We start from the raw sequence: 12,899 nt of genomic DNA on the forward strand, positions 1-12,899 counted from the left end.
TCGCTGCGTAAATTTTTTTTTCCCTCGTGTCACACCTGGTTCTTTTGCCAGTTACCTTAAATTGGTCCTCTGGTTACCGACCCTTGTGCCACTGGAAACAGTTTTGCCTTATTTATTCTATCAAAACCTTTCATGATTTTGAACACATCTATCAAATCTCCCCTTAGCCTTCTCAGCTCTAAGAAGAAGAACCCCAGTTTCTCTAGTCTCTCCACGTAACTGAAGTCTTTCATCCCTGGTACCATTCTAGTAAATCTCCTCTGCATCCTCTCCAAGGCCTTGACATCCTTCCTAAAGTGTGGTACCCAGAATTGGCTACAACACTCCAGCTGGGGCCTAACCAGTGTTTTATAAAAGTTTAGCATAACTTCCTTGCTTTTGTACTCTGTGCCTCTATTTATAAAGCCAAGGACCCCATATGCCTTTTTAAAAGCCTTCTCAACTTGTCCTGCTACCTTCAAAGACGTGTGTACATACACTCCCAGATTTCTCTTTATTGCACACCCTTTAAAATTGTGCCATTTAGTTTATATTGCCTCTCCTCATTCTTCCTACTGAATGTTTACTACATTTCCAAGTTTCATGTCATCTACAAACTTTGAAATTATGCCCTGTGTACCCAAGTCCAGGTCATTAATATATATCAAAAAGAGCAATGGTCCCAACACTGACCCTTGGGGGACACCACTGCACAGTCTCCAGTCTGAAAAACAACCGTTCACCACTACTGTCTGCTTTCTGTCCCTTAGCCAATTTCGTATCCATGCAGCCACTGCTCCATTAATCTTGTGAGTGTCAATTTTTCTAACAAGTCTATTATGTGGTACTTTATCAAATGCCAACTGACTTAGATGAGGGACTAGAGAGCCGTATATCCAATTTTGTTGACGATACCAGGTTAGGTGGCACAGTAAATAGTTGCAGAGCAACATTGATAGATTAAGTGAGTGGGCAAAACTGTGGCAGTTCAATGTGGGGAAGTGTGAGGTCATCCAATTTGGACCTAAGAAAGATAGATCAGAGTATTTTCTAAATGGTGAGAAGCTATGAACTGTGGAGGAGCAGAGAGATTTAGGGGTCCAAATACAGAAATCACTAAAAGCTAGTGGACAGGTACAAAAAATAATTAAAAAGGCTAATGGAATGTCGGCCTTTATCTCAAGGGGGCTGGAATACAAAGGGGTGGAAGTTATTTTACAGTTATATAAAGCTCTGGTTAGACCCCATTTAGAATACTGCGTTCAGTTCTGGACACCGCACCTCAGGAAGGATATATTGACCTTGGAGGGGGTGCAGAGCAGATTCACCAGAATAATACCGGGGCTAAAAGGGTTAAATTATGAGGCCAGGTTGCGTAGAGTAGACATGCATTCCCTTGAGTATAGAAGATTAATGGGTGATCTAATTGAGGTATTTAAGATGATTAAAGGAGTTGATAGGGTGGAGAGAAACTATTTCCTCTGGTGGGGGAGTCGAGACAAGGGGGCATAACCTTAAAATTAGAGCTAGGCCATTCAGGGGTGATGTCAGGAAGCACTTCTTCACACAAAGGATAATGGAAATTTGGAACTCTGCCAAAAAGTTGTTGAGGTTAGTTTAATTGTAAATTTCAAAACTGAGATTGATAGATTTTTGTTACGCAAAGGTATTAAGGGTTACGGAACCCAGGCAGGTAGATGGAGTTAAGATACAGATCAGCCTTGATCTAATTGAATGACGCAATAGGCTCGGGGGGCATGAAGGCCTACTCCTGTTCCTATGTTCCTACTCTATCCATCTATTTATAAAACCCAAATTCTAATGGCCTTTTATATGGTGTTGGCTACCTACACTTGGACTTTCATATATATATTATGTGTATAAATGATAGAGACTACTACGTACATTCCAACCGTTCTCCAGTCCAAGTAATCTTATGGGCCGGACTGTGCTATGAGTGGCAAATTCCTGTAGGTAGAGGTCCATTCAGCACGGTGCCCTTTACAGAGCATCTGGGACCTCTGTGAATTGAGCATGCAATGTGTGTCTCCTTAACTAATCAGATTGAAGAATTGTTAATGAGCAGCGCAAAGACTGAACCCAGAAGTGTGAATTAGAATAGTGAATTCAATGTCAAATCAGGTACAGTAACCGGGATAAAGAGAGGATAAGAAATATTGGATTAAGAAACAGAAAGAAAAAGTAAGAAAAACATTTTTATTTAATTTTTAAAAAAATGCCTAACAATAATTAAAAGCTGAAGGAATGAGACTCCACACTTGTTAAAGTTAATTTTCAGTACACGAGAGGTTGTTTAACAGTAATTAAGACTTACCACGATGTTAAAAGGGTACTTACACTGGAATGGACAAGCCTTAACTTTTTCTGGCGAGTTTAGTCCGTATCTACGACGTCAGTGCAGGAACTTCACACTGTTCAATTCATTTGAATGTGGAGCCAGATGGCGAGATGCCATTTTTGCGCAGCTTACGGAGGGATGACGTATCTAGGTTAGCAACTTCATGACTTCTGCATTTAAGTGCACCTGTGTGTTTGCTAGAAGTTGCTTTTCAATTTGCTCATAAATAACGGTGAACGTTGTTAGCCTCACCGTTATTTTTACAGCAAAGTCTGGCACAATGTTTCCTGTCTCAACCAACTTTCTATCTTTGCTGCCCCAGAATTTTTCTAACCAGCCTCTTCTGAGACACCTTAATCAAAAGCCTTCTGAAAATCCATACACTTCATCTGCTATGTTCCCTTTATCCAGTCAGTAGCTTCGTCAATAAAACTCTGTTAAATTGGTGAAACACGACTTGCCTTAAACAAATCCGTGCTGGCTGTTTCTGATTAATGCATGAATTTTTTTCTAATTTTATCTAGCATTATGGGTTCAAAGTGTTTCTCCATAACTGACATTAGACTAACTAATCTAGAGTTACCTGGTTTATTTTTCTCTTGCTTCTTGAACAATGGTGCTGCATTGGCTACTCTGAACTCTCATGACATAATTTGCATATTTGAAAATTTAAAAATTTTGACCAGGACCTTTGCTATGTCCTCTCTGACTTCTTTCAACAACCTAGGATGCTTATTATCAAGGCCTGGTGGCTTAACCATCTTATGATCATTTTTTTTCCCCCAGGAATAGTTTGTTTTCTGTAAGTAGGTCTATCGATTGTTCCATATCCTTCTGTAGTACACCTACATTCTCACTTCCACCATCATCTGTAAAAACAGATACAAAATATATATCAAAAGCAAAATACTGCGGATGCTGGAAATCTGAAATAAAAACAGAAAATGCTGGAGAAGCTCAGCAGGTCAGGCAGCATCTGTGGAGAAAGAAACCATTTCAGGTCAAAGACCTTTTGTCAGAACTGGAAGAAGTTAAGAGTTAAAGTTTTTAAGCCAGTACAGAGCCAGGGAAAGTGAGGGAGGGAGGCGATGAAAGAACAAAAGGGAAGGTCTGTGATAGGGTAGAGGGCACAAGTGATTAAATGACAAAAGGGATGATGCTGCAAGGCAAGGAGGGTGGTAATAGGACAGGTTAAGAAACAAAAGATTGATCAGGAGTAGCTGTAAATGGTAGCAGCAGAACCATTACCACCACTAGCTGACCGAAAAAATGGGAGCAGTGGTTATGATCTGAAGTTATTGAAATCAGTGTTGAGTCCGGAAGGTTGTAAAGTGCCTAAACGAAAGATGAGGTGCTGTTCCTCGAGCTTACGGCTCCTCACACTCGAGGAACAGTATCGTAGCTTTCGTTTAGGCACTTTACAACCTTCCGGTTTCTTTTAGTTGTGTACGATAAATATCTTTGTTTTCCTGAGAATTACATTCTTTTAATCTATCCTTCTCCTTTTTGAAGATTTCCCTCTGTTTATCTGTGTGCTAACTTTTCTGGCCAGTTAATTTGGCCCAGATCGCCTTTTAGCTGGCCGAACTTGACCTTTGTCCAGTCCAGTCCAGTGACCTTATCTTTGACTCTATATTATCCTATTTTATTTTTACATTGAACCTAATAATGTTGTTATACTACATCAGTTATTTGCCTCATTCCATTTCACAGAACTAAATCAAGCAATGCTTCTTTCCTTGTTGGACTAGAAACATGTGGATCTAGGAAACAGTACTAATGCATTCTAAAGAAAATCATTTAAAACTCAAAATACAGTTAAATGTATAAATGAAAATGTAATTACTCATGTCCCAATCACTTCTACTGAGGTTGAACTCCACACTCTTCTGGCCTCTCACACTTCACTGGCTTTTCGCAGCATGATAACCGATCATTTTTAACTTTCAGATTTTGTGTGGAAGACTTGTAAGCTGTGCTTGTTTGGGGGACTGGGTGTTACATATGCACCAAAAAATTACCTATGATTAGGCACACTCATCACAAGACCACAAGATAGCACAGCAAATGGAAATGACATCTTTTGCAGTAGAGGCAGCGCTTCTGAGGTTGAGGCCAAGTTATACTAGGCTATGAAAAGGCTTTTGGATCTGTCAAACTTGACCAAGGAGTGCTTGATTCTAGATGCAAATATATAATTTTCTCATACTACTATCCCACACTTCGATTACAATATTCACCACTGTGAAAAAGCATTAACTTACTTTGACTAACGAGAAATGTTGACTTGTTCAAAATTTAATTGAGTTTGGTTGGCTTCAATGAAGATATTGTTTTGGGAGGAGGGAATGTTAAGGGGTTGTGACAAACACTAAGCAGTCCTCTCTTGTTTTTCTTTGTAGAAAGTTTTCAGCAGTGCAGGATAATTGTAGTAGCTAAAAGTTATTATCTAAAAGGTTAGTCTTTTTGTTATCCTGGGCATGTTACTGAAAGAATACCTACATATCAAGGTTAGTGAAGATATTCTCAAAGACATAGGGACCTGCCTATGAAAGTTGATCAAAAATGAGAACTGAAGAATCTAGTGTAAAAAGGGTAGAAAAACCTCATAAATATGACAGTATTAAGGTGACTTTTTAATGTAAATTTTAATTTAACTCTACCCTTCAGCAAAGAATTAAAAATGAAGAAATTGTTCGGTTGGCTGAAGAACGTCGTAAAATAGCAGAAAGAAAGCGAAAGGAGGAGGAAGAAAAACAGGAGGAGATGTTTCGACAGCAACTCAGGAGGGAACAATCAGCAAGGATAGATGAGAAGGTATATTAAATTTTTCAGTTTTAGATTTTAAAAAAATGTTCAAGGGCAAGGAAAATCTGTTCAAAGTACTCCCATCTTTTATTGGTGGGAATAAAATTGATACTAAGGTGTTCACTGACAGTATCCTGGCGAATCGAATAACTAGGGCTGTAGATAGGGCTTTAAACTAAAAAGGGGGGAGGAGTCAGGTGAGGGGAAATTTAGAAATCTGAAGAGAAAAGTCAAGGCAACAGAGCAGTGTTGCAATTTGGATAAAGATAAGCAAAGTATGACAGTAAGGGACAGAGAGTTTAATAGTAATAGTGCATCAGCAAATAAGATCAAAGAAGGGAAAAATGATAAAAAGTTAAAATTAAAAGCTCTTTATCTGAATGCACGAAGCATTCGTAACAAGATTGAGGAATTAGTGGCACAAATAGGGATAAATGGGTTTGATCTAATAGATCAGAGATATAGTTGCAAGGTGATGACCAAGATTGGGAACTAAATATTCCAGGGTACTTAACGTTTTGAAAAGACAGGCAGAATGGAAAAGGAGGGGGGTGGGGGATAGCCCTGATAACAAAGGATGACGTAAGGACAGTAGTGAGAAAGGATCTTGGCTCAGAAGATCAGGAAGTAGTATCAGTATGGTTGGAGGTAAGAAATAATAAGGGGCAGAAAAGACTGGTGGGAGTAGTTTATAGGCCCCCTAACAGTAGCTACACCTTTGGACATACTATTAATCAATAAATAATAGGAGCTTGTAACAAAGGTAATGCAATAGTCGTGGGGAACTTTAATTTTCATATAGACTGGACAAATCAAATTGGCAAAGGTAGTCTGGAGGATGAGTTCATGGAATGCATTCAAGACAGTTTCCTAGAACAATACACCTGGAACCAACCAGGAAACAGGCTATATAGATCTTTGTATTGTGTAATGAGACAGGGTTAATTAGTAATCTCATAGTAAAGGATCCTCTGGAGAAGAGTGATCATAATATGATAGAATTTCACATTGAGTTTGAGAGTGACATACCTAAGTCCAAAACTAGAGTCTTAAACTTAAATAAAGCCAATTACATAGGTATGAGGGGCGAGTTGGCTAAGGTAGATTGGGAAATTAGATTAAAGGATATGACGGTAGATAAGCAATGGCAAACATTTAAAGAAATATTTCAAAATTCTCAATGAATATAAATTCCATTGAGAAATAAAAAGTCCACTGGAAAAGTGATCCATCCTTGGCCAACTAAAGAAGTTGAGGATAGTATTAGATTAAAAGAAGAGGCTAATAATGTTGCGAAGAAGAGTAGTAAGCCTGAGGATTAGGAGAGTTTTAGAAACCAGCAAAGGATGACCAACAAATTGATAAAAAGAGAGAAAATAGAATATGAGAGTAAACTAGCAAGAAATATAAAAACAGATTGTAAGAGCTTCTACAAGTATGTAAAAAGAAGAGAGTAGCAAAAGTAAATGTTGGACCCTGGACCCTTAGAGGCTGCAACAGGAGAAATTATAATGGGGAATCAGGAAATGGAGAGATATCTGTCTTCACAGTAGAAGATACAAAAGCACTCAAGATATAGTGAGGAACCAAGGGGCTAATGAGAGTGAGGAACTTAAAGTAATTAATATCAGTCGAGAAGAAGTACTAGAGAAACCAATGGGACTAAAAACCAATAAATCCCCTGGACATCCAAGGGTTCTAAAAGATATGGGGCTCGATTTTACCAGCGGGTTTCGTGTGCGTTTCCAGCGGGGGGGCCCCGAAAATCCCGATATCCAGGCACGTGACCGGATCGCGCCACGATCCCGCCCACTTCCGGGTTTCCCGATGACGTGCAGGGGTGCGTGCGCAGACCCCGCTGGTGGGAATCCCGCAGGCAATTAAAGCCAGCGGGATGCCACTTGAGTGTATTTATTTTGCTTGTTCAGGTCATTAACTGACCTGATTAAGGGACTGTGTGCGATTTTGGCGAAACATGGGACTGTTTCACACACTGGGGGAAACAGTCCTAGTTGAACTGGACGTGTTGCAGCCGTCAGCCTGTGGCAGCTGCAAAGGTCCATTTGACAGGTGTGGGGGGGGGAGACCCTCACCCATTGCAGGAGGCCGCTCTGTCACTTGGGACAAAGTGTGGCCTCCACCACCCCCCTCCTGACGGTCAAAGTCATCAACCTGCACACTCACCCCGGGGTCCGGAGACATGTGCCTACCTTGCGGACCCCCTCAGATGTACATATTGCGGATGGGGGCCGCCGTAGCTGCAGTCATGACTTCCTCGGAGGGCGCACAACATCGCCAGCCTCGCCATCCACGCCGTCCACCTCTGACACGTGGAGCTCCACAACAGAGTGCTGTGACACATCCACCTGTACAGCAGGAGGGAGGGCTACCGCAGAGAGAGACGCGTCGCAGAGGGCACTACCCTCGCCACAGGGTCCACAGACCGAGGCGCAGCTCCCCGGACCTCTCTGAGCAGCAGTGCACACGGAGGCGCAGATTCACTCGACATGTAGTCGTGGACATCTGCAGCCTCTTTCATGCCGAGCTGCTCCTGGCTGGCCCGAGCACCATCTTCTTACCTGTCGCTGCCAAAGTCACCACTGCCCTCCACAACTTCTCCTCCGCATCCTTCCAGGGTGCAGCCGGGTACACCGCTGATGTCTCTCAGTCGTCTGCGCGGAGGAGCCCTGCAAATACACCTGCACCTACTCTGCAGTAACACAATGGGTGGCATCAGTCGTGGGTCCTCATAGTGATACCCAGGAGCGGGCATTATTGCACAAAACAGACAGGATTCGCGGAGACATGGCAGTGGTGGTGCCAATATAATGTGTGATGTGAGTTGTTCTGAAATTCAATATAGGTAACACCCATGACAAACCCTCAAACACCCTTGTGCATCCCCTTCATGCTCACGACACGTTTGCTTTACGCTGCTTACTGCACATGTGTGATGCATGACCTGTGGCTGCAGCACAGGTGGTGGCAGGTTGAGTGAGGCTGGCCGTGAGGGAGATGCACGAGAGGGTGAGTATGGGATAGAGCCATGAGATTATATGAGGATTGGGTTGCGTGTTAGTGGCGGGGGTGAGTACTCGCGAGGTGAGTAGGTGCAGGTAAGATGAGGATGGGGTATGAGGGGTGATGTGACAGAGTAGTGTTGGCGATGCCGAAGGAGATGTGGGGTTGGGGCAGTGTTGTGGCAGACGGAGTGTAGGGGAAAGACTACGTGTTCTCACTGTGGCTGACCTACTGCGGTCATTGGAGCGCCTCCTGCACTGTATGCAGGTGGGCGATATGTTGGTGGTGCAGGTGACCTCCTCTGCCACCTCGAGCCAGGCCTTCTTGGTGGCAGAGGCAGGCCGCTTCCTCCCGCCCGCCGGGTGGAAGAGCTCTGTCCTCCCCCTCCTCCTCACCCCATCTGATGATACCTGGGGTGAGGCATCATTAAACTGGGAGCAGCCTTCCCCCTGGGCTGCTCCATGCTGTAATTTGTTCTATTGGTTGCAGCATCTGTCAGTGGAGGAGTGCCCCTTTAACTGGAGAGCCTCCAGCTGACAGATCGCTCTGCGCATGCGCAGCCCGCCCGACGCGCAGACCAGCAGCGCGGAGCCTGGAAGAGCAGGTAAATGGATCCAATTAGTGTGTTGCCTGCTACGATCGCGCGGGCAACCCACTAATTTCACCGAGCGTGTTGACCACGCTCCCGAAACCCAACCCGCCGGAAACCTGCAGGCCTGGTAAAATCGAGCCCATGGATGCAGAGATAGTGGATGCATTGGTTGTGATCTTCCAAAATTCCCTAGATTCTAGAATGGTCCCAGCAGATTGGAAGGTAGCAAATGTAACACTGCTATTCAAGAAAGGAGGGAGAGAAAAAACAAGGAGGTACAGGCCAGTTAGCCTGACGTCAGTCGTTGGGAAAATGCTGAAATCCATTATTAACGAAGTGGTAACAGGGCTCTTAGAAAATCATAATATGATTAGATAGAGTCAACATGGTTTTATGAAAGGGAAATCGTATTTGACAAATTTGTTAGTTTTTTGAGGATGTAACTAGCAGGGTAGATAAAGGGGAACCTATGGATGTAGTATATTTGGATTTTCAAAATTCGATAAGGTGCCACAGAAAAGGTTGTTACACAAGATAAGGACACATGGGGTTGGGGGTAACATATTAGCATGGATCGAGGATTGGTTAACGGACAGAAAACAGCGTAGGGATAAATGGGTCACTTTCAGGTTGGGAGGCTGTAACTAGTGGGGTGCCGCAAGGATCAGTGCTTGGGCCTCAGCTATTTACAATCTATATTAATGACTTAGATGAAGGGACCGAGTGTAATGTATCCAAGTTTGCTGACGACACAAAGCTAGGTGGGAAAGCTAGCGGCGAGGAGAACGGAACGAGTCTGCAAAGGGATGTTGACAGGTTAAGTGAGTGGGCAAGAAGGATGCAGACGGAGTATAATGTGGGGAAATGTGAGGTTATTCACTCTAGTAGGAAGAATAGAAAAACAGAATATTTTTTTAAAAAGTGAGAAATTACTAAATGTTGGTGTTCAGAGAGATTTGGGGTGTCCTTGTACAAGAAACACAGAAAGTTAGTATGCAGGTACAGCACGCAATTAAGAAGGCAAATGGCATATTGGCCTTTATTGCAAGGTAGTTGGAGTACAAGAATAAGGAAGTCTTGCTACAATTGTACAGGGCTTTGGTGCGACCACACCTGGAGCACTGTGTGCAGTTTTAGTCTCCATATCTAAGGAAGGATATACTCGCCTTGGAGGGGGTGCAACAAAGGTATACTAGATTGATTGCTGGGATGAGAGGTTTTCCTGTGAGGAGAGGTTGAGTAGAATGGGCCTATACTCTCTGAAGTTTAGAAGAATGAGAGATGATGTTATTGAAATATATAAGATTCTGAGGGGGCTTGACAGGGTAGAAGCTGAGAGGTTGTTTCCTGTGGCTGGAGAGTCTAGAACTAGGGGACATAGTCTCAGGATAAGGGGTCAGCCATTTAAGACTGAGATGACTCAGAGAGTTGTGAATCTTTGGAATTCTCTACCCCAGAGGGTCGTTGAGTATATTCAAGGCTGAGATCGATAGATTTTTGGACTCTCGGGGAATTGAGGGATATTGGGATTGGACCTGAAAGTGGAGTTGAGGTCGAAGATCAGCCATGATCTGATTGAATGGCGGAGCAGGCTTGAGGAGCCATATGGCCTAATCCTGCTCCTAGTTCTTATGTTCTTATTTATTCATAATCCTTTGGCCTCAGTGTTAATATCAGGGTGGCTTTAGCAATGAAGGAATATGGCAATTGATATGGGGAAGGGGTTCCATTTACAGGAGCCTCCTGTCCAGGCCGTAATGCAGAGACCTAAGGATACTGAAATATCTTTACATACTTCAGCTGAGGAATGTAATGCCAGTATTGTTTCTCAGCTGATGGCAGAATATCCTGGAGCATGCCATAATTGATCTAGAAGACATTTCTAGAAATTACATTTTCTGAGATTTCCCATTAGTAGCATGGATGTCGACAACAACAAAAAATAATTAGGGGAAATTTGTTCCACATAGTCGTATTATTGTGTTCAGATCTGGTAAGCTTTATTGTACCCCCTGAACTTCCAAACAGTTTCTTGTCATACAGCCACCTGCTAAATCAACAATCCTCTTCCAAAGCATTGGTGAAATATGGCAAATTCTTTTTATTCTTTTTATAAGAGAAAGATCCAAATGACTGGAGCCATGAACCAGGAAGCCTTATTGGCATATTCCCTATTCCCTAGTTTTTATGTCCTCCAGTGCACATTGGTTGGACTTTGTACCTAGTCTATCCTGATTGAGTTTGTTAACACTCAAATTCCTGCCATAGCTAGGTGTCAAAAGCATAGCTGAACATTGTCCAACTGACTATAACCTCCATCTTTGTTTCATCTCCACCGTTTGTTGGTTTGCAATGCACATCAAGAATTGTACCATTTCCTTATCTATTTCTTAATTCTATAAACATGGTTTCAGTGCCCTTTGTTACTTGGGTATTAGTGCTGCTTCCTCCTTGCAAACAATTAAGGATGAGGCTCAGAATGAGTGCTTTTATACAACAAAAGTAGGGGAGCTCACCTTACTGTTCAGTATGAACATTCTTGAAGAAACAGGTGGTTAAATTGGGCGCTATGCAGCCTCCTAACGCCCCAAAATGGCAGGCAGGAAGCGCATGCACGCTTGCAACCGGAAGTCCACTGCTCGCTATGTTGGGTAAGGACAAACGAGGTGTTCTTTACCCACGCCTGAAGCAGACGTTGGGCCATTTGCCTAATGCAGACGTTGGGCCATTTGCCTAATGCCTGCTTCAGGACCCCGATGAAAGATTGGTTTGCCCTGGCGCTGGCTGCACTCTGGGAAACCAACCCTAAAGTCCACCTACGTAAAAAAAAATGTAAGTTACTTGCCACAGTCACCATCCCGAGGCCCTGGCCTCCCGATCCCCAATCTCCCCCACCAATTGTCTTTCCCTCCCCCCGGGGCCCCGATATCTCTTTCCCCCCTCCCCCCCCCCCCCCCCCCCCTCACCAGGGCCCCGATGTCTCTCCCTGCAAACCCAACCCCGGCTACCCATTATTTACCTGCGGGCTGCTTGGAGCACTTACCAATGTAGTCTCCTCCAACAGCACGTCTTCAGTCTAATGAGGTCCGATGCCTAATATCAGGGAATCCCCGGACCTCACCATTTGTAATTACCCTGCGCGGGAGGGACACTCAAAAATGGGGACTCCCGAATTTCTCCACCTCAGTTTACAATGTGATTTCCCACTGCAACCCTCGATGCTGGCAATTTATTATTTCTATGTGGAGATTGAGTCCTTTTCAGCCACAGTAGCAAAACATTTGGGTTGCAGAGTCGGATATTCAGTACTGTCTCCTGATTGACAAACATATGGAGCTAATCTTTCCATTTTCTCTCCCCTCTTCCCACCACTTCTCCTGAGACAGTGTTTTGAATGGTGGAACAGGCTTGTCAGACTGAATGGCCTACTCCTGTTCCTATGTAAGCGTTCTGTTTTCCAGCAATAACATCACTCAGCTTGATGAGCACAAAGTTCACATGAAGGTATTAATAGATTCAAATGAAAAGTTGAAAAGAAATTTCTATATTTCAGAGACCACCTTCTCCACCTATTCCAACTGTGAAGAAGAAACAGGTTGCTATTCAGAAAGCTAATGTGTCTCCTTCTGTAGATGGCTCTATTCATGAATCAGACTTGGTGAGTTCTTTCACGACCTCTTACACTGTAAAGTGAACAATTCAATAATAGTTAACATTGTGCTTCACCCGTTGATCTAAATCAAATCTGAAACTTTCTTGTATACCCTTAATGGTGGTCAAGTGTACTTTGGACTCCTCATATAGAGTTGAGGAATTTTGGAAGAACTGTTAGAAACTTCAACTTTTAGAGCAGAGCAGAGAGGGAAAAAGTTGGAATGAAATTCTTTCAGCTCTGAAGTTCAAGTTGGTATCCAGCTCAGGGTGTTGGGATGAAAGTCTTCCCTCTGTGATGAGTGTAAAAAAAAATTAGTTCAATATGGCCTCAATCTAATTTTGTGAGTGGAAATCCTTAGCATAAAGTTGGTTAAAATTATCAGCAATTGGCAATAAATTTGTAGCTTTACTTAAGACAAGAATGGCTCAGGTGATAGAACAAAATTGAAATATCTAATCTATGGTAGCTGGTTACAAAGGTAGGGA

General features: G+C 43.0%; 1 protein-coding gene across 5 annotated transcripts in view; it reads left to right on the forward strand.

Annotated features, from left to right (window-relative positions):
- LOC137315863 (centrosome and spindle pole-associated protein 1-like) overlaps nt 1–12,899 on the forward strand; it is a 190,192-nt gene that overhangs the window by 132,297 nt on the left and 44,996 nt on the right. For 4 of the 5 annotated variants that reach the window (XM_067980307.1, XM_067980303.1, XM_067980304.1 and 1 more), the window contains 2 exons: nt 5,009–5,155; nt 12,313–12,417. In XM_067980307.1, the coding sequence (XP_067836408.1) occupies nt 5,009–5,155; nt 12,313–12,417 (252 nt within the window). The remainder of the gene's footprint in view (nt 1–5,008; nt 5,156–12,312; nt 12,418–12,899) is intronic. The other variant, XM_067980306.1, reaches the window with a different exon arrangement.

Source organism: Heptranchias perlo, chromosome 3, assembly GCF_035084215.1.
Source record: "Heptranchias perlo isolate sHepPer1 chromosome 3, sHepPer1.hap1, whole genome shotgun sequence".
Lineage (NCBI taxonomy): Eukaryota > Metazoa > Chordata > Chondrichthyes > Hexanchiformes > Hexanchidae > Heptranchias > Heptranchias perlo.